Source organism: Canis lupus, chromosome 8, assembly GCF_048164855.1.
Source record: "Canis lupus baileyi chromosome 8, mCanLup2.hap1, whole genome shotgun sequence".
Taxonomy (NCBI): Eukaryota; Metazoa; Chordata; class Mammalia; order Carnivora; family Canidae; genus Canis; species Canis lupus.
Window position 1 is genome coordinate 14930178 of NC_132845.1, and position 27517 is coordinate 14957694.

General features: G+C 38.2%; 1 protein-coding gene and 1 long non-coding RNA gene across 5 annotated transcripts in view; one reads left to right on the forward strand and one right to left on the reverse strand.

The window, feature by feature from the left end:
* Positions 1-27517, forward strand: part of LOC140637869 (uncharacterized) — a 66406-nt gene that overhangs the window by 15673 nt on the left and 23216 nt on the right. For both annotated transcript variants that reach the window (XR_012034946.1, XR_012034947.1), the window contains exon 2: positions 21558-21659. This is a non-coding gene — a long non-coding RNA (uncharacterized lncRNA). The remainder of the gene's footprint in view (positions 1-21557; positions 21660-27517) is intronic.
* The window catches only part of DDAH1 (dimethylarginine dimethylaminohydrolase 1), a 133975-nt gene that overhangs the window by 11435 nt on the left and 95023 nt on the right, over positions 1-27517 (reverse strand). For all 3 annotated transcript variants that reach the window (XM_072834337.1, XM_072834335.1, XM_072834336.1), the window contains exons 2-4: positions 26159-26258; positions 19382-19455; positions 18276-18395 (exon numbers count right to left, since the gene is read on the reverse strand). In XM_072834337.1, the coding sequence (XP_072690438.1) occupies positions 18276-18395; positions 19382-19455; positions 26159-26252 (288 nt within the window). In that variant the 5' untranslated portion in view covers positions 26253-26258. The remainder of the gene's footprint in view (positions 1-18275; positions 18396-19381; positions 19456-26158; positions 26259-27517) is intronic.

Sequence of the window (27517 nt, forward strand, 5' to 3'; positions counted from 1 at the left end):
TCATTTTTATAAATGAGAAAACCAAGGTTCAGAGAAATTCAGTAATTTGTCCAAGGTCCCATGTTAAGACAGTAAATCCAAGATTCAAGTCCAGGTAGGTCAACTTCCAAATGCCTACCTTTTTCCTGTCACACCAAAGTACCACCTCTCCAATATCCCTTGAAAGACTAGACCCTGAGCTCACTAACTTGCAGCCTTTGGGCTGATTTTTTTCCTGTATATACAACTTATTTGACATGCATATATTTTTTAAAGTTTGCATTTTAATGCATTTTAGATGGAGAAGATCTGACTCCTGAGGTCATCTGAGTTCTCTACTGAACTACATGGATTGGTTTCCTTAAAGCTGTCATGTTCTTTAAGTAGGTGAAAGAAGAGCAAAGATAGTGGGTAAAGAGGCACTATCGCTTTTAGAGTGGCAGAGGAGCAGGCTCCAGACTGAGAGAGGAGAAAACGTCAAACATACAGTTTGCAACGATGCCCGGTATCAGCCCTGACTCTGATCCCACCACTGGTGGATTAATGCTTATTTTTCTGTGGGAGCAAATATTACTTGGCTGTCTCATCAAGAGGGTGCACATTTAAATTTTCTTTGACAATAACTGTGATTGCTTTGCTTTAGAGTCATTCAAAATCTTCTGCTCAGTCTACTTGGCCATTTGCAAAAGGGTTGCCTTGGGGTTGGAGAAGACTCATGAGAGAGAGGTTTTTTTGTTTCTGGAATAAGATGAAGAAAATCATCATTGGGGCCTCCAATTATATCTTAGCCCAGGTAGTTTAAAAAAAAATCCAAAAACTTTAATGTATGTTCATTACTCTGAGATTTTTAGCTCCAGGCAGTAGTGTGCTAGTAAATGTAGGGAAAAATATATGCATAATATACCCACATAAATTTATTAAAAATTTTACTGACACCTACATAAATTTATTATAAATTTTACTGATATAAAGGATGGGCACACCATTATATAATATCACCATCTTGCATGTATACAACAGATGTAAGGAATCTTAAGAGCACAGCTCATGAATGGAAATATGTAGTGACAGAATTAGGAACTGATAAGTTTTAAATATTTACTACTTTTGCTTTCAGTATAATTTATTTAGTTTGAAGCTCACATAATTTACTTTTTAATAATGGCTGTGTTTGGGACATCTGGGTGGCTCAGTGGTTGAGCATCTGCCTTTAGCTCAGGTCGTGATCCCAGGTCTGGGGGGGTTGAGTCCCGCCTCAGGCTCCCTGCAAGGAGTCTGTTTCTCCCTCTGTGTCTCTGCCTCTCTCTCTCTCTGTGTCTCTCATGAATAAATAAATAAAATCTAAAAAAAAAAAAAAAATAATGGCTGTGTTTAACAACCAGCTGGCAAAATACCTGAAAATTTAACAATTGGCCCCGTAAGCTGGTAGGAGCTGGTTCCAGCAAACCACTGCTCTACACAGGAGTCTTCATGTTTTATAAGACTTGGCTCCCGGATGTTAGCATAAATTGGCTCTTCATAGAAGGTTAAGTAGCCCTATAACCTCTTTGTTAACGCCATGGATAATTTTAGCTTTAAAATTTGCCTCATAGAACTTTTGCTTCCTCATGGGCATATAATAATTGAGGATTAACTTTCAATAGGTTTATGAAACTCATGAACTCTTAGTTGTAGGAACGGTGGCAAATTGAGTGTGCTAAATAGGAGCTTAAATTCATCAAAGCTCTCAAACATGCAAAAGAAGGTGAAAAGGGAAACCCGTTTCACACTAACTGGAAGCTTCAAGTCTGATTGTCGTATGTGTAAAGGAAAAAATGAGAATCCATAGTTTGCACTCTTAAACTTGGTTCCAATTTAATCTTTCCCTTCCCTTCCCTTCCCTTCCCTTCCCTTCCCTTCCCTTTCCTTTCCTCTTTCTTTCTTTCTTTCTTTCTTTCTTTCTTTCTTTCTTTCTTTCTCTCTCTCTCTCTCTCTCTCTCTCTCTCTCTCTCTTTCTTTCTTTCTTTCTTTCTTTCTTTCTTTCTTTCTTTCTTTCTTTCTTTCTTTCTTTCTTTCTTCTTTCTTTTTTTAGCAGACTGCATCCAGCATGGAGCCCAAATGTGGGGCTTGAACTCATGACCCTGAGATCAAGACCTGAGCAGAGATCAAGAGTCAGATGCTTAACTGACTGAGCCACCAGAGACCCCTTGGCTCCAATTTAAGTCATTGTTTTCCTTTCAAATCATCTTATCCTTTTATTTCTGGTTATTTTGCTATCTTTCATGCATCTTTGTAAGCCACCCTTACAAAATGGGGTAAGGCAGGAGTATATAATTTCAGACAATTCTTCTAAAAAGGTGTTTTTAAATTATAAACAAAAAAACAAATTATAAACAAAATTACAAAACATAAGCTTCTTACAAAAGATTAAACTACAAAAAGTTAAAGTTCTATTGGACTTAAAACAACTATATACCTTTGTCAAAACTCCTTGAATTGTACATTTAAAGTGTGAATTATATGGAAATAAAGTGCTATTATATGGAAATTATATTTCAATAAAGCTGATTTTTAATCATTGAAGTCTTCTTCCTCCCCTCTCTATTCCATCTTATTCTTCTCTCTTCTCCCTTTCCCTATGGTAACCACTATTCAAAGTTTGATATGAGTTTTTCAGATCTTTTCTTAAAACACACACACTCAGAACAAATCTATTTACCCCCTCTGAATTTGTCAGTAAAGGAACCTGAACATAGCAGTTCAGAGGCCCCAGTTCCACTTCCCTCAAAGGCTGGTAATGAAAATCTCTAGGTGTAATTATATGTGGCCTTGTTACTCAATTTCTGTGATTCTCTTACATTTATTTCATTTTCGTCCAAGTATACTAAGTAGTTTCAATACCTGAAAATGTTACACAAAAATCTAATAAATATTGGGACTATATTAGCTATTTTTTAAAAAAGATTTTATTTATTTGACAGAGGGAGAGAGCACAAGCGGGGGAGCAGTAAGCAGAGGGAGAGGGAGAAGCAGACTCCCCACTGAGCAGGGAGCCTGAAGAGGGGATCAGTCCCAGGACCTTGGAATCATGACCCTAAACTGAAGGCAGTTGCTTAACCGACTGAGCCACCCAGGTGCCCCTGTATATAGATATTTAATTCCTGTCTTCTGAAAGCACTCTTGCTGGCATGGGCTACTTGATGTTCAGGAGTCACTGCTGACCCTAATCAAGGATATAAGCACCTTAACTATGATATGCTCAGAAATTAATATTTCTGTGAAACAAGGCTGACAAATCTCATTCATATTTTAGGACTGGGTTTCTTAACCTCAGCACTATTGATATTTTAGACTAGATAACTCTTTGTTATTAGGGCTGTCCTGTGCATTGTAGGCTGTTTAGCAGCATCCCTGGTCTCTATGTACTACATGCCAGTAGCATCCATTTCCCCCCACCTCCTGCATGTTGTAACAAAAATATCTCCAGACATTACCAAATGTCCCCTAGGGGGCAAAGTTGCCTCTGGTTGAAAACCATTGTTTTTAGGAGAAAGTCATCAAATTTATTTATATTTTAGGAGAAGAGCAGATATTTATGGGAAGGAGAAGGAAAAACAACCAGAAAAAGAAAGAAATCAAGTTTCCAAATAAGTATACTATTTACTCTTCTATTCTTCCTCTGAATTATCAAGAGCCCTGAAGAGAAAGTGCAAAGTGTTTAAGAAAACAGCTGTTGTCCTCATATATCTTTTCCCAGAAACTGAAATACCCTGTAAATGATCACAACCAAACCATGGCTAATGAAGAAAACAGACATCTTCACCTTGCTTGCTCTTGTGTGGGGAGTTACCTGGCTTTCTGCATTTCAAATTTTATGTTTTGAAGTGGGGTTGGTGAGAAACCTTGGTTTCTTTCTCGATATGGTCTTTGCTAGTGTTAGACAGTGAATGTTGACTAAGTACTCCAAGCAGCTGAGGAAGTGATCTCATTTTATAGATTACTAAGAATTGTAAGTTTGAGAATGAGGCACGAATTTGGAAATTATTGAGCCCACTTCTCTTTTACAGAGATTCAGAGATGAAAAGTTAATTGACTTAGCTAAAAGCATAGAAAGTTAGTGAACTGCAAAATGAGGACCAGATCTTAGCTCTCCTGACTCAGTGCAGGCTTCTTTACTGATATTAATTTGGAGGAGAGAATTTGATGGGACAAGAAGGAACAATGTCAACTCCTCCCTGACCCCCTCCTCCACCTCCACTTTAAGGGGTCTCTCTACTCTTCAAGATCTAACTAAGAATGTCTTGTACCTCTATTCTTTGATTTGTGTAATATCCTAGGCCAGTGGTTCTCAACCACAGCTACAAGACTAAAATCATCCGGGGAGCTTTTTAAAAAGTACAGATTTTGGGGTCCCAACCATTGAGATTTTCTTTTTATTTACTTGGTCTAGAGTAAGACAAAACATCAGTATTTCTTTTTAAACATCTTGCCCCTCCCCTTTTAACTCTAATATGTAGACAGGATTAAGAATGACTATTTTGTGCCCTCTCCATAATTTCTACCAATCTTGGAAGTAAAGAGTGGGAGAGGGGGAGGAGGTTTATATTTTCATGTTATCTCTGGTCCCAGTTTCCAGTGAATTTGATCCATTCAAAGACATAGTTATTTTACAGGTGCTATCCTTCTTCTAAACCCTTTCAACATAGGCAGGGACTTCAGTCTTTCTTTGATTGTCTCAAAAAACCCTATTCACATAGGGTAATAGTTTTTTCTCATGTTTGGCAGGTCGACATATTGCAGTAATATGAACACTTAAAATTGAATACTGAATGCTGGTGTCCTTCAAAGACTTGACAAGCCTGTCTTGTGGCTGAGGCCTCTTCTCAGAAAAACTCTGTTTTTCTCTTCTCTCTCCATCTCCATGTTCCTAGTGCTTCTACAAAGGACATTTTTGCTTTCTCTTTTGCTGTATTGTCTGCTCAGAAGCTTTCAAGGACGGCACCTTTCACCCCAAAGGACCTGTTGTATTTTCATAAACAAAGACAATTCCCTCCCTAATTGTGATTCAGGGTTTAGTTCTTCTCAGGGTCTGGTGAATATTGTGGTTCCTTCCTCCACACCAATTCTCTGCTTTCTTAGTAACTGCCTCACTTCTCATTTGTATATCTACACTGCCCTGTGTAGCCCACGTAATGGGGGGAAGTTAATTCCACCAGACTATAGGCCTGAGGTTCCTTTCTTGGTTCACAGAACCAATGGTGTCTCAGTAATATTTTCATGGTGTCTTGAGACCAACCAAACCACACCAAAACCAAAATAAATAAACAAAATACAACTCCCCTCCTCACTGCCCCCACTACCCCCCAAAGAACCATAACACTTTTGCTTATTTAGTATTTAATTTAGGTCCAAACAAGCCAACAGTAGAACTGTGTATGTTATCTGACAGGTATATCTGTGCTATTTTTGAAATGTTAAAATAGGCCATGGTGCTCCTGAGAGTTTGCTGCAGTGCCCCAGCATGCCTCCATGCAATCAGGAAACTGGATCTCTGGTGTAATTCACCCCTTGGTTATAGTAGGTGGTTTAAAGATGGGCAGATGGCCAATTCAGACTAATAAGAATAGACAAGATCTGAAAGAGGTTTCCTTACTTTTCTGAGAAGGTTAATGTCTCCCTCCCTGACTATAGGTGTGCAAGCATGTCGTCAGAAGCTGCTGGTGGTCACTGTGCTGCCCTGATTAAGAGCCAGCGTTATGCTGACATGCATCTGTGTTAGGTGGAGAAGAGACACAGAAGAACCTGATTCTTTGATGGCATCATTGAGCAGATCAATCAAACTTACTGTAAAGTCTGAATGACTTTAGAACTACATGGACCAATAAATCTCCATTGTTTTGGCAGCTTGAATTGAGTTTTTCTCTTAATGCCTAATGCAGACAAATAGGCTTTATCTAAATTTGGCTATAATAGACTAAATTTGGCTATAATAGAAACTATCTGCCCTCTTGCCCCTCCCCCCCCAAATGACTTTCAAAAAAGTTTATTTCTGTCTCATGTGAGAGGAGTTTTGAGGTCATAGTCAGTGTAGTCACTTGACAGTCATCAGGAGTCCAGAGTCCTAGCTTTTTGCTCTGCTATACTTAGGGTATAGCGCACCCTTGTCTTCATGGTATAAAATAGCTCTGGTGTGCCAACCATCACATCCTTTTTTCAAGCAGCAAGATTCAGGAAGGGGGAAAAGGTATAATTGCTCCTTTTCAGTCCAAGTCCTGGATTTCATACCTAGCACTTCTACTTTTATCTCATTGGCAATACTTAGTTCTCATTATTATACTTAGTAAAAAGGAAGCTGAGAAATGTGGGGTTTATTCAAAGTGGCAACATGCTCATTTAAAACTCAAGGTTCCAGGCACCCGGGTGGCTCTGTTGGTTAAGAGTCTGCCTTTAGATCTGGTCCTGATCCTGAGGTCCCGGGATTGAACCCAGCAGTGAGGGCCTGTTTCTCCATCTCCCCCTACCCCTCCTGCCTCTCATGCATGTGCGCTCTTGCAAATAAATAAATGAAATCTTTTAAAAAGTGAAACTCAAGGTTCAATAAAAAGGAAGGGTAGAATAAGAAGTTGGAAAAAGACCAGTTGACATTCATCAACGGTTTAAGAAAGTAATACATATTTTTACATTGCCATTATATATATTTTGATTCCTTAGGTGATTGACATACTGTTTGAATCCAATGAAGTCAAGGTATCCAAGTCATTCCAAAAGGAAAGATTATTTAAAAGCTTCCGGGGAGGTACAGTTACACCCTTTGTGCAGTGCTTTGCAGCAGTGCTTGGTGTGTGGTAGATGGTCAATACATATTTGCTGAATGTTGAATGAATGAATGCTTTTTAGCACTGCATTTCAGCATTCAATAATCTTAAAATCCTCCTAAAATCTCCTAATGCAATTTCTTGTAAGACACACTTAATTAGCAAAGAGAAGTTGCCCATCAACACTTGGGTCATACCCTTCTGTGTAATCAACACTGGCCACGGAATGTCAGACTTTGATCAGCTTTGGTTGCTCTCCAGAGGTCCTTTTCAAATTCTTCCTAACAAGTTCAGGAATGGGACCAGACAAATTTCTTACCCAAATAGAGATCTGGATTTTCCTCCTCCTTTCACTATTCCTACTTGAAAAGTTTATTTATTTATTAAGATTTTTTTTTTTTAAGATTTTTGTTTGAGAGAGACTGAGCAAGAGAGAGAGAGAGCACCAGCATGAGTGGGGCAGAGGGGGAAGCAGACTCCCCACTAAGCAGCGAGCCCAATGTGGGGCTTAATTCCAAGATCCTGAGATCCCGAGATTCCAAGATCATGACCTGAGCCAAAGGCAGATGCTTAACTGAGTGAGCCTCCCAGGTGCCCTGTCCTACTTGAAGAACTTAGTAACATGTTTATTTTCAAGCCATAGGATGTCAGACTGTAGAAGAAATGTAGACTTTTCTATTCAAGTCTGATGGCCTATGTGCCTAATGAGAATTAGAGCAATAACTCACTTTAGATACATGTTTTTAATATACAAGTGTTATCAACAGACAGAGACGGAACACATGATATGTGTCTTTTATTCTGTAAGCATTTCCCCCTAAAAAGGCACAGCATTTTAGAGAAAAGTGAGTTCTTCATAAGCATTTGTATTTCAATAGTCTGGTGGAGTTCTGCATTGTTTTCTTTCACATAAGAGCTATTTCTCTGAAGTGCCAGTTATTTTACTCAGTATGATATTATTCTGAATGATAGTAGGTGGCATTTTAGTTCAAGGCCATAGCAATTTACTTTTAGAATGAATTTTCTCCCCCTGCCATCATATGCCACTGTAGGAACTGCTATCTGGTGAATTCCAGACAGAGCCAATGCTTCTCACAGTGTGATCTATGGATTACCTGCAACCAAATCATGCCATGGTACCTGTGCTCAATCCCAGTCTTGTTGAATCAGAGTTTCTTCTGGGGAATCTGAGGAATGTGATGTGTATTTCAAATGTGATTCTTGGGTAACACTAAAATTTGAAAATCACTTAGACTTCTCAAATTAAATTAACATGATTTTTACACCTAAAAGGTATTATTACTGCTACTGATATTACAACTACTAGTAGTTGCATATTGAGCCATACTGAGCTCTTATCACTTGCCAGAGTGTGAATATAAAAACAAATGAGTGAGGGGAAAATGTGCATAAAATGCAATAGACTCAACATCTTTCACTTAGCTTCCAATTGGCTTTTTTTTTGGTTGAATATCTATATGATGAGTCACCTCTGAATATGTGGTCATAGCTTGAACTTAATCTCACTTCAGAAGGAGATTAAAAGGGAATGGCCATTGTAGTATATCTGCAAAGCTTCCTTTTTTTTTTTTTTTTTTTAAACATCTATGGACAGTGTTTGAGTAACAGTAGGACCCAATTGCAGCATCCAGTGACCATCAATGAAAAGCAGATTTAGAAATATTCTTAAAGACTGTTGGAGTGGGACGCCTGGGTGGCTCAGTCAGTTAAGTGTCTGCCATGATCTCAGGGTCCTGGGACTGAGCCTCACATCCTGTGCCCTGCTTAGTGAGGGGCCTGCGTCTCCCTCTGCCTGCTGTTCCTCCTGCTTGTGCTTTCTCTCTCTCAAATAAATGAATAAAATCTTTAAAAAAAAGAAGACTGCTGGACAAACATGACATTTAAAAGATAAAAACAAGGGAAGATAGTGATTATTTTTTTTAAAGATTTATTTATTTGAGAGAGAGAGTGAATGAGTGAGAGGGGAAGAAGGAGCAGAGGGAGAGAATATCCAAGCAGACTCCTGCTGAGCACAGAGCCTGACGTGGGGCTCGATCTCATGAGCTACGAGATCAGGATCCGATCCAAACCCAAGAGTCAGATGCTTAACCAACTGAGCCACCCAGGCACACCAGTAAGTGATTATTAATAGCAGGGTAAAAATACTAGTGGAATAGTTTTGCAGGAAGGTGGTAGCAAATTTAATTTGTTTCTCTTACATGTGATTATTTCTATGGATGGCCCAAATTCTGGTATTGTATGAGGTAGTATGGATGGTTCCCCTAGAGACTAGCAAATAATTTATAGTGGAAATGTCACTCTTTAGGGTCTATGTTTTACCATATGCTTTATTAACTTTCAGCCAAGCAATAGGATACTCATCAACACCTAAGGCATTTAATACATGTGATTTCCATGGAGAAACAGTAACCCAAAACTCAACCATCCTCCCTCTAGCTCAACTGATACATTTCCTAATCCCTTCAACATCAAGGGTATTGGTGTTGGCATGGCCGAGAGAGTCATGTAGGTCATGCTGTGATGCACACTTTCAGCCCACGACATGATAATCATCCTGGTTTTTTTTTTTTTTTTTTTTTTGGCGGGGGGTGGACAGTCTTCTGCCAACTCAATTCAGCCAAAAAACAATAGGACACTGTTGGAGATGGAGGGCATGCAAATGTTAAAGTGATTTTTTTGGTGTGCCTTTAGGATGAATAGATAAAGATAATAAAAAATAAACAGAAAAGAGTAAAGGACAGAGACTCCAAATTTGGATGAGCCACTGACTGCTGCCAATGGAAACTGAAATGGGAGCCAACCCCGTTAGTGTCCTACAGGCTTAGACAGGGGATGTCTACCCGAGCCACTGTCAGTTGAATATGTCTCCGTCTAGCTCAGTTCCCAAAATGTGAATCTAGGTCAGCGAAATCCAGCAACATACTTTTGCCCACAGATTTTCTATGGTTTGTTCCTGTGTAGATGGGGAGGACTGAGTTCATGGTGACAGGGAGAGTGGAACTCTTTTGCAAAAATTCCACCAAAGTCACCATCTGGTAGTCATTTCTGAAGTCATTTTGTTCATCACTGTCCCCTAGGACCTAGTACAAGGCCTAGCACAGAACAGGGGTTCTATAAATATCTGTCAAAGTGCTGATCTGCTCCTTTTTTCTCCCATGCCCCTCAAATCCCTCAGTCACAGTGTTCTGTTACTACTCTAAATGGAACTCTGCTCCTGCACGGCCCTCTCTATTTTCACGACTACTTCTCTAGCCCAGACTCTTCTCTTCTTTATTTCTGGACTGCGTGATGGCACCTAACTAATTTTATTACTCCTAATCTTTATGCCTGTTAAATCATTATGGGCATACTGCCAGATAGATTTGTTCTAAAATACCACCTTCAACTTTTATACCTCGGCTAAAAAATTATGAGTGCCTCCCCACAGCCTGCGGACAAGAAAACCCTCATTCCTTGGCCTTTGCACCAGCCTCAACTTATTTCCGGAACCTTAACTTTTTTTCCTGTACTCAGCCCTTGCTCCAGCCATCATCTATTGATTATGAAAATAGATATTCCCCCACTTGTCCTATTTGTAATAACCATTCCTCCTCTATGACAGGCTTGTTCTTCACTCTGGTCCACTCGGACTTGGATTCCTATCTCCTGGGATCACTCCCTCCTCAGAACTCCTATCTCTTCTAGAGTTCCCTCATCTATTAGTCATTTATCTTGTGTTACACTGTGCACTATTTATTTATTTATTTATTTATTTATTTATTTATTTATTTATTTAAGATTTATTTATTTATGATAGAGAGAGAGAGAGAGAGGGGCAGAGACACAGGCAGAGGGAGAAGCAGGCTCCATGCCGGGAGCCTGAAGCGGGACTCAATCCCAGGACTCCAGGATCCCGCCCTGGGCCAAAGGCAGGCGCCAAACCACTGAGCCACCCAGGGATCCCCCTGTGCACTATTTATTTTAATGTCCTGTCCTGTTTCTTCAATTCAGCAGGAGGCACCTTGAGGGCAAAGACTGTTTCCCACTCATCTTAAGGTCCCCTGTGCTTGAGATAGTATCTTTCATAGAGTATCCAGCAATAAAGAATATTGCTGGATAATGCTCAGGAAGCTCAAGCTTCAAGCTCATCTGTTTCGATCGCCTGTTTTATTTTTTCTATTGCCTTTTAAGAAGACTTTGTGCAAAGGGGATAGTAATGAGAGGCTTTAGAAGCTCCACTTCTAAATTAAATGGTTGCTACTTTTTGCCAGGTGTTTGTACATCCACATGTTCAAGACACAGTCCTTCACCTTAACTGCTCATCCTGAAATTTCTGATGAGAAGAAAGGAAGCTCTCATTTCCTAGTGAGGCTGATCTATCTTTGTTTGTTCAGGATGAGACTGAGTACAGGGGAAGCTGGTGGTAGACCCAGAATGACAACCCATGAACTAGGATTCTAAGTTATCTGCTTAGCCCTCATTGCCATTTTGGCTCTTTAGACAACTATGCTTCTTTACTAGAATCAACATATGATTATATTTAAAGCTAAGTTCTTCTCTAATATCAGTAATGGTGTGAAGTTCAACCTTTTTGTCTCTTTGGCACTAATCTTCACACCTGCAGTCCTGTCAGACTTTTCTGTGCGTGTGTGTGTGCACACACGCGCGTGTTTTGGGGGAGAGGGTGTAAGAACATGAGTCAAATGCAAATATCCTGTCCTTAGAAAATGATAACAGCAATTTTTTGGTCACTTGGAATATTTTCATAAGGAATTTTAGCATCCATCAAATGGATTAAATGATGGCATCCAAGTTATTACCCAGTTGGCTATTATTTTTTAAGTTATATAATGTTGAACTCTAGGCAGCAAAAAGGTAAGGAGTTTTTAGCTTTTGATGGCTTTAATCATGACATTTTCTCTATTTTTATTGCTACTTGGAAATACATAGTTTTGTACCCATAATGTATAGTGGTTGGCTTCTTCGGGTGTGTATTATTCAGGATTCTAGGTGCTTTTGGAAGTTGCAGAAAACCTGGGAGGCAGAATTACCTGTGGAGCTTTTCAAAAATGCAGAAGTGATCCCAGACCCAGAACATTAGGATTTTCTGAGTTAGGTTCCTGGTAGTGTGTTTTCAGAAAGTTCCTCAGGTAGTTTTATGCCGCCTCTCATTAAAAACCACTGATTTAAGGTCACTTAGGCCTTTCCCTGGGTAAGTAAGAGTCTTGGATTCAAAGGCTCATTCAAAGACCATTTGTTTGGTTACCCAACATATGCTTGAATTCCCTCTATAACATCCCATAAAGTCTGTTGAATATTTTTCAATGTCCCATCATTTAATGGACAGAATAAATAGTACTTTAAATGTAATTTCTTCCTCTTTTTTCTCTGAAGTTTTCTTGAAAGCTCAAGAGAATAAAAACCCTATTATTATTCCCTTTCTCCTACTTGGCCAATTTTACCTTCTTCCTGCCTTGGAACTAGGACTGAAATTCAGCATGGCTGTTTTGGTCTCACAGCTTCAGATTATTTATGGCTCTATCATGCCAAAGTATTTTATTTTGGCCACCCTAGCCTTGTTGGCATCCAGCTCTGGGAATATCGTCAGATAAGGCAACTGCTGCCAGGAAAAGAAGCATAAACAGTTGTTACAAACTCAGAGACTATTTGGTTTTCTGTTAATTTCTTAATTCAGGCATGGTAGATATTTAAAAAAAATCATTGTTTTGTGGCTCTGGTAAATACAACTGGAACAGACAACCAAATAATAAGACTAAATTAAACCTACAGTGGGATTGTCAGCATGCATTTCATATTTGGTAGGGACCCAAAGTGGGAAATCTTGTGGCTATACACTGTAATTCACTTTGACAACAACAACTAGAAATGCAGAGTCTTTATTTTTCCATTTCAATCACTCTGTTGATACTAGTTAGCTCTCATTCTATCTTTTGGTTTTTGCTATTTGTTGTTCCAGTTGTCATCAAAGGAAATTCCAGGCAATTAAAAAACATACAAAATCCAAACATATTAAGGGTTTTTCCATGTTCTTCCTTTATATGACCATCTATAAAATAACATGGACATTTTTGGACATAAAATCAATGCTGAAGCTGAGTCAAAATGAGAGGAAATACTGTCTGAGTGACCTCTATTATATAGTTAGTCATTCAAAAGAAAAAAACATGCCTCGTGCTATGCAATTTAAATTAGCTGCAAAGCAGCCCATGTCCTCATTCAAGGAATCTTACAAATGCAGTTAGTTATTTCAGGAAGTAGATAAGAAACCAAAAGATATTTCCATCAAGATACATTATGAGCATCATAATTTAAAATTACAACTCTACTGGAATCCACGCACTAGATTTCAGCTCCATTTACATGACAAAGACAAAAAAAAGGAGTGGTGATCTCATAATTCTTTTCTTACCACATCCTTTTAGTACTCCTGTCGAAAGCATTTTAAAATAATAATTCATTGTGATACAAAAGAATAGAATTATTAATCTAAAAAGAGGCCAATAAACAAAATTGCAGATGGCAAAAGGAGAAAAGAACTGGTTTCTGCGAAGGGTTAGGAAGGTGCGAGCGCTCTTCTTCCTGCCTGGTTCACAGATGGCATAGTCCCCTGGCTTGTTAGCAACGCAGCCCCTCTAGCTCAGAGCTGCCTCATCTGATTAGTTTGGGGAAAGTTTTGGCTAAATGTTACTCCCCCACCTCTTCCCTCCTTCTCTGCCTCCCTCCCTTTGTCTTCCTTCCTTCCTTTCTTCCCCCCCCCCCAATTGACTAGAGGACTGAATGCTATCAAGGAGAGATTGAGTTAAAAATCAATACAGTGAGTCCCTCCAGAAGGTAGGAATTAGAGTCTGTCGTCCTGTGACAGAGTGCATGTAATTAATCCAGGTTCCTGGAAAGGAAGTCGATTTTGGAATGGATCGAGGAAAAAATGGATGGGATGTGGTGCAAATCTACTCTTTGCTGTGTCTTTGCCTCCCCAACTTTACGGAGGTATAACTGACAATTAAAACTTATATATATTTCAGGTGTATAAGGGCTGAGGGGGGAGGGAAATGAGGAGATGTTACTCAAGGGGTACAAAGTTTGTCTATTTTTTTTAATTAATAAAATAAAAAACAGGTTAGTCTGCAGGAAAGATAGGAATCATATAGAAGGTAAAGCAGGGGTCTGAGAGACCCCACTATTGGAAAATTATTTCTGTAAATTAATCTCAGCCCACTTCCAATAATACATTATATACATATTTTTGTGAACTTTAAAAATTAAACATACAAAGCAGCCCCGGGGATCATGACTTCCTCACTCCTTAAAATACCACTATTCTGACTGCTGACAACATAGTTTTGTCTCCTGTCTAAATGAATGAAATAATAGAATATATATTTCTTGGTGATTGACTTCTTTTGCTCAAATTATGTTTATGACCAGCAGCTCCAGCTATGCAGCAACTGGAGCTCTTATCATCTTTGAGAAGGCAAACATTCCTTCTGCCAGAGTACTAGTAGGTCTATTGCTCATGTAAGAATTAATTAATCTTACACTATTTTTGTTTATAGCTAGAAGGGCAGGATGAAGGTATAGTTGCCCAGAGGCATGTGCAGAATGATGGGAAGTGTGGAGGGAAAAACCATAGAATGGACAGGTTGGTCTGAAGATGGATTTTGCTTAGATAATAGTATTTCTAGGATAAGACTTAATGTTAAATGTCTTTACGTATTTGTTCAAATCAACCTAGCTTCTAGTACCTTGAATGTATCAACAATAAACTGCAGGAATAATATGTCCTCCTTCCTTCCTTCCCTTCATTAAATATACTCTGTATTAAATGTGCTCTGTATTAAATATGTTCTGGGCTTTTCAGCAGAGTCGCTAAAGTCTTCCTAGATTGATGACTTCATTTAAATATACAATGCACACATTATTAAATCTACTACAACCTAGACAGGTATGATGACTATCTCCATAAGATCCCACTTCATTAACCAAGAATCGATTGCAACCCATTACAAAGTGTTTCAAATGCAATAAGGCTTCCAGAAACCCTTAGGCTCTCAGCTTTGCATGAATATGTAAGAAGTAGTTTTCTGGCTCTGAAGGAGGCAAGTATTCAGCAAGCAGTGACAGATGTGAGAAATATTCAAGCTCTCAGTGTGTGGCACAGGAAGGCACAATTCACCTCCACTCTTAAATGCCCTTCCAAGAGATGCCCAAGTGGCCATGGGTTTCTCCACAGAGACATCAAAAGATTTGCAAGGGAACAACAGACATCCGAGACCAAACTCACATCTTTCCTGACAAGTCAGATCCTGGACACCACAGCAAAAAATGGGAAGAGGTGGTGAGTAGTTGGAGAGAGGGGCAGAGAAAGAGGAAGCTCAGCTGAAACAAATCTATGGCAAAATAATTGGGAAAAGCTTTCTAACTGTAAAAGAATGAGTATGGAGTGGGGTAGGCAAATGGGGAGAGGAAAACTAAGGAAATCTGATTCCAGAAGATTGTATTCAAAACATTTTATTTCATCAGATTTCAGTATTTTCATTTATAAAATGGAAAAATTAAAACCTATATGTGTTCACTATGTGCAAATGATCTATATGTCTCTATCCATTTGTCTTCCTGCCTACCTATATCAGTATTATATCCAAATTAGTAGTAGGACTTACCACACTATCAGTTTTATTGACTTTTCTAATATAACAGCCAAAGCTGTTCTCAAATACATAAACAGTTCAGCTCATTAAATGTGAATTTCACTAACCCACCTAGTTCTGACCTGAGAATATGCCTGTTTGGAGATCTCATTATTCTTCCATTCAGTTTGTTCCTCGGCTTTCACTACAAAGTAAGAAAACCTTTTTGGGGCAGCCCCGGTGGCGCAGCGGTTTAGCGCCGCCTGCAGCCCAGGGCGTGATCCTGGAGACCCTGGATGGAGTCCCAGGTCAGGCTCTCTGCATGGAGCCTGCTTCTCCCTCTGCCTGTGTCTCTGCCTCTCTCTCTCTCTCTCTCTCTCTCTCTCTCTGTGTCTCTATGAATAAATAAATAAAATCTTTAAAAAAAAAAAAAAGAAAACCTTTTTGATGCTAGAAACATGGCAGGTGGGCATTTGCCAACTCTACAGGCCCATGGTTTAGGAAGCACATTTGCTGATGGAAAATATGATCTCTAAAGAGTGAATACCTTTGCAGTCAGTGAGGATTATTTATAGCTTCTGACACAGAATGTTTCAAGTATAGAGTGAACATCATTATTAACACTAACTCAAATAAACTCTACAGGAAGGAGGACTATAAAGTCCACACAGAATGCCCTTAAAAGATGTGACCCTAGGGGACCTGACTTGATGAGGAGATGAGAAAGATGAATGGAGAAATGGTGGCAAGTCCAAGGCATACAATGGGACTTGGCTTGGGTTTCTTTTTCCAGGTTATCAGTTGTTCTCTCTTCTGATTGCAGGGTCTTCCCCCTTCATTCTTTTCTTCTTTCTTTCCAAAAGAATAGTGGTCCAACATCTCTAAAGCAGTACAGACCCTTCTGTTCAGAAGTTCAGACTCCTGCTTCATGGAGATAAATTCATCTTCTTCTTCACTTTTAAGTCGCTACCTCTTCAGACTTCACCTGCTCCATATAGCCATATCTCCAGGAGCCCCCAGGAAAACTCTTTATTGGTTGGACTAGCTTGTTCAAATCTCATGTACGTATCTGGCTCAGTCTGTGTCTGTACTGTGTCCCTACCGGGAATCCTTTAAGATCCACATCTAGCCCATTTTTGTCCATGAGGTTCTCACTGAATATCTAGTCCTCAAGGAGCTCTATCCTATCCTAGGAATAGCAGTCAGGGCTACTTCATATAATGTTTTTCTAGTTAACCATACTGTATTCTCTCTTAGTTTGTTATGCATTAATTTCTCCAGACTTTTTAAGTTAGGGACATTTCTGAGTTAGGGACCAAGCTATTTGAGTTAGGGGTCTAGTCTATCCAGAATCGCAGATGGGGCTACTTTTTGTAATTTGTCTACCCAGAGGATGTCCCATCTGCTAATTAACACAAAAGCACAGCAGAGGCCAGCTTCAGCCCTCTCCTTCCCTTATACTCTATTTCAGACATGTGCCAACCAACCCAGCTGCCACAGAGACACCACAGTTAGTCCCTGAGAAGAAAAATAATCCTCCTAGATCCTTTGAGTGATACCATCCATCAAACATTTTCTTTCAAGACCACCACCTTTCATATATGTGGAAAGTTAACACAGCCTTCCAGATGAAGCAGAACAAAAGATATTCTCTAAAGGAAACATAGAAAAAGCCACCAAATTCAAATTCTCAGACAGGTTCAACAATTGTTAAAAGTCCTAGAAATACAGTCAAAGATACAGTATGAGTAAAAGAAGATGGAAAGGCCAGGATTGCTTGCTGAAGAAGCTGCAGGAAATAAAGGGGGAAAAACTCAGCAATTGGTAGGCAATGATTTCTTCTGAGACAAACTGGACCAAGTCTAGCACTAAGGTAGACGAGTAAAGACTTAAAAGGGCAAAAAAATTAATTGTGCGCCTTGGGGCATATAGATTTCCTCTCTTTGGCTGAGAGGAGCTTTTGTCTTTGGTCCTTTAGTAAGTTGTGAGAAAAAGGTAGTAATCCAGCCCACCATTTAGTGTTAGCCTTGTGGCCTGGGATGAGTCATTTGATCTAGTTCTCATCTGCAAAATGGAAATAATACCATCTCTCTCATTTATTCATCATTCATCTGATATTTATTAAGGGCCCCAGCATGGACCAAGCAAAAAGGAGAAAAATGGTGAGCAAAACAGTCATGGTCTTTGCCCTGATGGAGCATTCCGATCATCTTTCAGGGCTCTTATGGACAAGGAAAATGTCTTTGGACTATAAAGTACTATAGCAGTGGAAGGTTTTCTTCATTATCAATGACTTCCACTATTGACCTAGCTCTGTGATTTGGACAAATCATTATTTTTCTGGGCTTTCCAGTTCTCATCTGTGAAATGAGACAAATTCTTGTCCTAAGTATTCCAAATGCAAAGAAGTTAAGGTTTTTATGTACTTTTGAATCATGCCTTTCTAAAAGATTATTATGAACTATTTCAGACACACAAAAGGATAAGAATAATACAACAACCCTTGGTGTACCAACTGTCTTACTTAAGAAAAGCACTACCAGTGGCATGCCCTCCTTTTCCCCAGAGGAAATAACTGTGATGTGTTCAATATTTCTTATTCTGAATCACGGCCTTTCAAGGATACCTGGTGTATGAGTAAGAATAGTTCACCAGTGAAGAGTTCTTCCTACATTTAGGTGTTCTGATTCCCAATGAATGTGAGGTCATGAAGGTGTTTATCGAAGAAAGTTCAAGTACCAGCCTGTTGTCTTCCTGCCAGTCTTGCTTGCTGACCATCCACTAGACAAAATTAGGAAAACCATGTGGCAGGCATTGCGTGCTGCATTTCAAAGGAGCGCAGTTTTGTATTTACCTTTAGAGCCTTCTGGGCAGATTCACTGGATCCAATTGCGATTAGGTTAGGCCCAGCCATGCTGCAGAAACTCTTCAAATGCAAAGCATCAGCCACCGGGACTGTGGAGACCGCATAGTCCTACATGTATGATAGAAATAAGCAGTGTGTCATTGCAGAATAATTCTAAAACTGATTTAAATCTGCCTGAAACAGGGCTATTTCTAGGGAGGTTGCCAGGGGCCCTGAATATCTGGAAGATAAACTGGGACCTGTAGTTTTTGGTATTGCCAGTTAAATAAAGACTACCTTTTTTTGTTTTGTTTTGTTTTAAAGAAAGAGAGTGAGAGTGCACATGCATGAGGCTAGGGAGGGGCAGAGATAGAGGGAGAGAGAGAATCTTAAGCAGGCTCCACACCCAGCATGGAGCAGACACAGAGCCCCATCTCAGGACCCGAGGTGAAATCAAGAGTTGGACACTTAACCGACTGAGCCAGCCAGGCACTCCAATAAAGACTACTTTTAAGAAGAAAATGCAGAGCCTCCTTCCAGATGTGTGATTGTGTCAATAGCTAGCTTTGCTGGTTGATCCATGGAGTGGGCTACTCTGGAAGGATGTCTGAATTTCCTGTGCAAACTAGAGCTTCACATCCTCAAGGCAAAAGAGTTTCTTTACTATATATCCCTTCCTAAGCAGTCTGGTGAGTCAATCTATTAATAATCAATAGAGTAAAGGGACTTTGAGAGGATGTACACACAATATCAAGCCCAGTTTCCAGCACACAGTAGGTACTGAGTACAAGTGATTCTTGATTCCAGTGTGAAAAATCTACATTTCATGTTCGAGTCAGTTGGGTCTCCAGATTTTTTTTAAAAGTCATTCATTGTGCCATGAAACCTGCCAGGTGGCTGTATGATTATACACTGGGAGAAAATAGAAGATGTTCACTATAACTTTGTCTTTTGTGGATATGGTAGCCCAGTGCAGCCTATTTATTGAGAAATTTGAATTTGAAAGCTCTTAAAATTTCTAGCAAATGTACAAATATTAGGAATTATTTTGCAAAGCTGGTGACATCTATGAATATTTATTACTGTATGCCAGGCATAAATTATCCTTTACCTACCTTAAAAGTATCAGCCAAGATTTCAGCACCTCGTTGATTTGTCCTTTTGGAAAGGCCCACAAAAAATTCTCTGCCTATAATAAATGTCATGGAACATAGTGAGTAGATGGCACCAGGGACAGCCCACTATTTCTTTATCTGTAAATAATGACCTTAAAGCATCAAACGATTCTTTCCTACCACAGAAGGCAGCTCTGCTTGTACTCTGACCCCTGCTTTCTTAACACAAATCTGATTTCAAGCTTTATCCTTAGAAATAAACACTTTCAAATTCACAGAGGTAGAAAGTAGAATAGTGGTTGCCAGGGCCTGAGGGGAGTGGGAAGTGAGAAGTCAGTGTTGAATGGGTATGAAGTTTTAGTTTGGGAAGGTGAAAAAGTGCTGGAGATGGATGGTGGTGATGGTTGCAAAATAATGTGAATGTAGTTAATGTCTCTGAACTATACACTTAAAAATAGTTAAATGGTAAATTCTACAATATGTATATTTTAGCACAATAAAAGAATAAATGTTCCACTTAGGAAATAACACGATTAAATACATTCATGTATAATAAAAAATAAAAAATTAAGTAATAGCAATAAGTTAGTAAGGCTTCCCTTTTATTTTATTTTATTTTTTTTAGGCTTCCCTTTTTTTACCCTACAAGAGTAACACTAAACATTTGAGATGAAGTTGGATTCCTTTTCTTCTAATGATGTAAAGGTTGAAGAAACTATCCATGTAAAGAGAGTTTAGCACTGACTAGTCTTTGGGCCTGACCTCTAAAGAGATGTCTTTAAAACTCTTACTTTTTGTTTCAAATTAAAACATCAGAGATGCCTATTTGCAAAGTACTAAATTTCAGGAGGATGGAACTTTCTATTTATTTGGCTTTCTGAAATTCCATAAATTTTCTTCTCAGAAGGCAAAACACCAAATACAAATGGTCTCCCTAGTTAGGGGCAAGCAAACAATTAATTATAATAGGTAGTGATAGGCAATATGTAATTATGAGGACCCTTAACTTCCCTCAATTCTTTGAAAAAGAATTCTACATGTAATGTGAAAAAATATTCAGAGAAATCAGTACAAATCTTGATCCAGAACATTAGGGTAAAGCATAAGAATAGAAACAATGTAGAAAGAATTGCTTGATAGACTTTACAGATGTTACAACTTTAATCCTCATGATGTCCTTATGAAAGAGGTAAAGACATAGGTCAAATGATGTTATGATAAGTTCCAATGGTTTATGCTCTTGGCAGACAGAGCCACTCTTTGATGGCAGACTCACAGGTTTTTTGTTTTTTGTTTGGTAATGGTATGTCTGTGTTGTCTCTTGAGAAAACTCACTACATATAAATTAAAACTTAACTAAGGGAAAGATCTTTTATTTGATAAAAGTATTACCTACTTTATTAAAAAAGCTGAAAATAAAAAAAACAAATCCCTTAATTCTCTCCCTTAATCCTTAATTCTTTCCTTAATATAAAATAGATTTATAAATTAGATTTACATATAATTTTTAGGAAAAACATTTAAAAAATTAAACAAATTTATAATGGTGTGTGTGCACACTATTTCCTTTTTAAAAGACTAAGGTAGCCAAGCACAAAGAAAAGCAAACTGCTTATCTCTTTAAAAAGTAAGTTGGGGGATCCCTGGGTGGCGCAGCGGTTTGGCGCCTGCCTTTGGCCCAGGGCGCGATCCTGGAGACCCGGGATCGAATCCCACATCGGGCTCCCGGTGCATGGAGCCTACTTCTCCCTCGGCCTATATCTCTGCCTCTCTCTCTCTCTCTGTGACTATCATAAATAAATAAAAGTTGAAAAAAAATATTAAAAAAAAAAAAAGTAAGTTGGATTTCTGTTTCTGGTAGAATAGTGGACTACATCCCCTAAATGGGCTTTCTGATGAAAATAATTGAACTTTTAGAACTAAAATGTTAAAAAAAATTTGTTGTTGTTTTGTCTCTTAGGTCATTTCTGTATCAATTTACCCTTTTACCTCATTCTTTTATAGGAGAAGCTAGGTCATTCATCCTATTGATGATCCCGCTGTGTTCTGGATTTGGCTGGTTACTTCCTGTGTATCATCTAACATGAAATTGTTCCTTTATACTTTGTATTTTCAGGAAACTGATAGTTTCATATAGATGCTTAATTAGATTCTTGTTAAAATTTTTTTTTGACAGGACTACTTCAGAGGTGGGGCTGAACTATTGTATCACATCATGTGGCACTTGACTGACAGCCACATTTTCAGTGATACTACGCAATAATCTGTGTGTTCAATGGTGAGTAGCCTGATTTCTCCATTATAAAGATCCCCACAAGTTTTCATAGAAACGTTTTAATAGCCTTTGATGATCATTGCAAAGATCCATTATTTTATTAGGAATCTATATTTAGGGATCCCTGGGTGGCGCAGCGGTTTAGCGCCTGCCTTTGGCCCAGGGCGCGATCCTGGAGACCCGGGATCGAATCCCACGTCTGGCTCCCGGTGCATGGAGCCTGCTTCTCCCTCTGCCTATGTCTCTGCCTCTCTCTCTCTCTCTCTCTCTGTGACTATCATAAATAAATAAAAATATTTAAAAAAAAAAAAAAAAAGGAATCTATATTTACTGGCTAGAATTCTCAAAAAAAAAAAAAACTTTCTCAAGTATTTGGCCTACTTGAAATAAAATTCATAAAGGAAAGATAGTTGAATGCCTGAAACTTTCCTTCACTTATTAACTATCAGAGTAGTGAGTAGAGTCCCTAGTAGCTTACAATAATGACTGATATGTTTTAAAATAACATCATTGTACATGAATGAATGAGTCAAAGAGTAAGTCATAATGGAAATTAGAAAACATCTAAAACTAATAATAACAAACATATATCAAAACACAAAGGATTTAGCTAAAGCAATACTTGGAAGCAAAATTACATAGCTTAAACTACTTGCATTTAGATGAGAAAAGGTTCAATATTAAAGAGGCAAAGTTCCAACTTGAAATGTAAGAAAAAAGGACAGAAAAAAAAAAAAAGAAATTTGAAGGAAGGAATTAAAGATAGAAACAGGAAGAGGAAAAGAAACCTGTGAGAGAGAGAGAGAGAGGATTGAACAAAGTCCAAAATTGGTTCTTTGGAAAGATTAATAAAATTGACAGATCTCTGGCACAAAAGAAAAAAGAAAAGGCACAAATAAACATTACAAATGAAAAAGGGACATAGGTATAGTGCCATGAAGCTTAAAACAGATATAAAGAAGATAAGAAGTTTATATCCAACATTTTGACAACTTAGATAAAATAGATAAAATATTAGAAGACAACAGAATTCTCAAAAACTGACTCATAAAATCCTCAATTATTCATGCAATCATTAAAGGAATTGAATTGGTTTAAAATCCCTCCACAGAGAAAGTACTTGGCCCACAGAGCCTGTTTATAGGTAAGTTCTATCAAAGTTCAAGGAATGCGCAATTCAAATAGTACTGATTCTTGAGAATAGAAACATAAGAAATATTGCCTAATGTATGTTATAAGGTTAACACAACTCTTTTACCAAAATCAGAGAAGGAAAGCAAGAAAAATTACAGGTCATAGAAATGAAAGTCTTAAGAAAAAAATGAACAAAGTAAATCCAGCACTGTAGTAAAGAGAGAATATATCATGATAGAGTTTGACTTCATCCTAGGGATGCAAAATTGATCAAGTATCAGAAAAATAAATTAGTGCAATTAACCACATCAATAGATTTCAAGAAGAAAATCATATACATTTCACTGGAGCAAAAAGTGTTTATCACCTGAAACTCCATTTCTCGCTGTTTACTTTAGAGAAACTCATATACATTCCCAGGAGACATACAAAGAATGTACAATACTGAAAATAATTGAAAAAACTGGAAAACACTCAAATACACATCAGTAGTAGAATGGATAAATACACTGTGGTATATTCTTAACCATGGAATACCACACAGCAGTGAAGGATGAAAAGCTATAGCTACTACAGCAAGTTAGATCGAAAACAGACAAATCGCAGAATAGTTCATATAGTATGACCCTGATCATATAAAGTTATAAGACAAGTAAAACTAAACAACATATAATTTAGGAATGCATAGATTGAGGTAAAACTCAAAGAAAGATAAGGCAAGATTAATGCAAAATGCAGGACAGTGGTTACCTCAGGCTGAAAGAAGCTAGAGGTTGGCAGTAGGGCTCCTGTGGTCCCGGCAATATTCTATTTCTTTAAGCCAGGTGGCAGGCACCAGGTGCTCATTTTATCATTGGTCTTTAAACTGTACATAGACATTTATAACTATTTTTATTTGCTCCATATTTCACAAGAATAAAAAATAAAAGTAGAGGTAAGTTGACATCTATTTAAGAGAAATAGGATTGAAATAATTTCTGCCAGTAGCTGACACCTGACTCACAAGATTCTCAGTGGAACTGGAGTTGGATAGTTGCTTTCCTTCTGTCCATTTCCTGATAAACTGTTAATGAAGCTCTGAGTTGCAGAAGAAAGAGGACCCAGAACGCATGGAAAGTACTACAGATTTTGTTTTTTACCCAACTCTGCTCAATCTAAAAATTGGTGATGGCTGGACGATATCATGAATGTGGTTAATGCTCCTTGAATTGTATACTTAAAAATGGTTAAAATGGAAAATTTCATGTTATATGTATTTTATCATGATTAAATCAAAAAGGAAAAAACATGAGAAGTAGGAAGTAGAAGAAGGCAGGACCAGGCATCAGGCACGAATGAGGTGCCACGCAGATAAAGATCTAATATCCGAGGACTATCTCAATTTTGAATAAAATAACTTTCAAGATATTAACTTAAGGTTTAAATATTACCAAAAGAAATTACAGATAGTGTCAAAGGCAAGCCTCAGTTCTTAGGTACCTAATTAGAAGTTGGGGCCAAAACATAAGGGTTGAAAGGCTATGGAAAGATCTCTGACCAAAGGAAGAGATTTCTAGCATAAGCTGTGTCATGACCTGAGAAGGTTTTAGGGAATCTGTTCAGCTCAGCTGTTACGATAACTAAATGGCCGTGAACACAGCTTGGTTTTATTTTTATTTTTTAAATATTGTATTTATTTATTATGAGAGACACAAAGAGAGAGGCAGAGACATAGGCAGAGGGAGAAGCAGACTCCTTGTGGAGAGCCCGATGTGGGACTCCATCCCAGGACCCAAGGATCACTACCTAAGCCAAAGGCAGACGCTCAACCACTGAGCCACCCAGGTGTTCCCACAGTTTGGTTTTAAACCATACTTCAAATATTATCTGTACCTGCTTACAAGAAGTTATTTATTACATGGCTATGTTCCAGTACAAAAGGGTTTTTATTGTAAAGAAGCGTGATTTACACATCTCACTTTTCACAAAAGCCTATTTTCTAAGAGAAACAGGCTGTTGTTCTGTGTTGCAAAAAGAATGAAAGTGCCATCAATGGGAGACACAAAGAATATCTAAAGGGAACTTACTAGGCAGATTCAAAAGAATGCCTGAGTCTGCTTGGACATGGCCAGAGCTGAGAATGCAGCGTAGGCCTCCCTGACCCCTTGGTTCTGCATTCTTAGAGCTCACTGGGTGTGCACACCGTGCCCCAGAGGCAGGGCCCTTGCCTGTGACAATAGTAGCACAGGTTGTGCAGTGCATAACTCCAGCGGGTACTGTTCAGAAGTCTGGGATAAGAGTGGTGTCACCTGGAGATCAGCCACACAGTGGCTTCACCCATAGGTACATGACACTGAGCAAGGAATTAGTTGTCACAGGAAAAATATCTCTCCCCCTCCAAGAACATTTATTATATAAAAATGTAAGGACTACAAAGCATTATATTTATATTAAGATGAAGATGGCTATATTTTCTCTATATACACAAAGGATTCAATATAAAATTCACATAAGCTAAAATATTAGAACTCAAAAAGCTTCATGTTTTCAGTTGGCCACCTGTGTTACATTTCCCCAGTCCCTGGGAACCTGCCCTTGCTGGTAGGGCTACATCTAGGAGACAGGTATTTATAATCTCTGACACTGAGGGAAAAATAAACTCTCACTATAAATTAAAAATGATTATCAATTGTCTTACTTATCAGTATAACTAGAATGAATCTGGGGATCCATTTTAGTACATGACTTTTGCAAAGCAATAATACGATCATAAAGAGCTGGAAAGGTTAAACGCTACAATTACTGTTTCTTTACAAGCAATATTATGCCCTCTATAAAAGCTGATTCTAGTTAGATCCATAATAATATTAGCTGTTTATATTTTGTTGAGTTCTGCTATTACTCATCTGGCATTGAAGGCAAATCAATTTGCATTGAAATTATTTAAATTCATCTTGCTGTCAGGGCAAGAAAATTATTTGTAAATGATGCATCTTGAGTTAAGAATCTTTTAAATGCAAACCAGATATAATAACATACAATGCAAAACCATGCTACCCACAAACTCACATTGTAGAATATAGTAGATGCAATCTACAAAATGATAGGTACCCGCTGATAACATTTTTGTAAAAAAATAAACAAATACAACATGCATACAAAAGTACTAAAAGGACACACACCCAAATGTTGAAATGATTATCTTTGAATAAAAGGTCAGTTTTGTTTAATTTCTTTTGTGCTTTTCAGTATTTTCCAAATTCCCTACAGTTAGCATTTTTACTTTGGTAATTAAAAAAAAAACAACCAACCAACCCTATAGTTAGTTAAACAAGTGAACACAAGCCAGGTATTTAGTTTTGAGTAGGAGAGAGTGAGGATGAAGATACCTGTGAATAAGACGTCTCCACCATCTAAGGTTGCATTTTCATCTTTCATCTCTACTAGATTGAGCTGAAGTTTTTCTAATGCTTCTTTCATCATGTCAACCTGTTGAAAATAAAATGATTCAGATTGATATCCTATCATTTTCTTTTCTTTTTTTTTTAAGATTTTATTTATTTACTCATGAGAGACACAGAGAGAGAGAGAGAGAGAGAGAGAGGCAGAGACACAGGCAGAGGGAGAAGCAGGCTCCAAGCAGGGAGCCTGACGTGGGACTCGATCCCAGGACTCCAGGATCACGCCCTGGACTGAAGGCGGTGCTAAACTGCTGAGCCACCCAGGGATCCCCAACAAGATCTAATTTTAAACCTTAAGTCAGTCAGTAAGTCAGAACTGCACACACACTGAGTAATATATGGAAGAAATATCAATGACAATAACCTGTAACTCGAAATCTCAGCCCACAGGATAGTCATTGTTTTCTGTTCAAATATTTTCTAAGATGTCACAACATCTAAGGCTTCTCTGTAGGTCTAAACTGCTAATTAAATTTAACCTAGGTCCCTAGAGGTGATTAACAAATACAATAATTGCAGTCAAACCAAAGAATACTTGAAAATTAACTTCAGGGTCTTTTTAAGATTCCAGGGTATAGTCTAAAGCACAGAGATATTCTGGGCTGAATTAGGGAGTACTTCTAGTGAGGCTTATTTTTAATGCAAGAAAACATATAAGGCATGACAAATGCCCTTTGAAATTCACAGTTTAATTCACATCCTTCCAGCAGTTCAACAATTCAAATATTTCTGAAGGTCTGTATAAACTTTGACATGGTGAAGACATACATCCAGAAAATATGAATAGGGGAGAAAGGAAAAACAAGAGATCACATGACACTGAGAAAAGCTGGTAGTTCAACCAAAATACAACATGCCCAGGACACAAGCTGAATTGTCAATGAAGAGTTTAGGAGACAACTACAGCAGAGTAACTTCTGAAGTAATAAAAATATGGAAATATTCTGACAACAAGCCTGACATTCATGCAAAGAAAGAAAAAGAGGATACAAATTAAAATAAATAGATCATCTCATCCTTGTCCTGGAACTCATGTAAAAATTCTACAAACCAGAGTGACTCAGAACAATAAAAACTTATTTCCATGGACAAAATGGTCTTCATGTCGTAATAAATATATCTAGTGTTCTCTTTTACCAGCAGAATAGGTTTTTCTATGTAACAAGAAGGGGAATCATTACTGTAGCATAAAAAAAGAAGCAAAATAACATTTACCATGGCTTTCTGGGCTACTGTGAACCCAAGAAAACACAACCATTTCCTTCTGGCATCTGCCTTTGAGTCTAT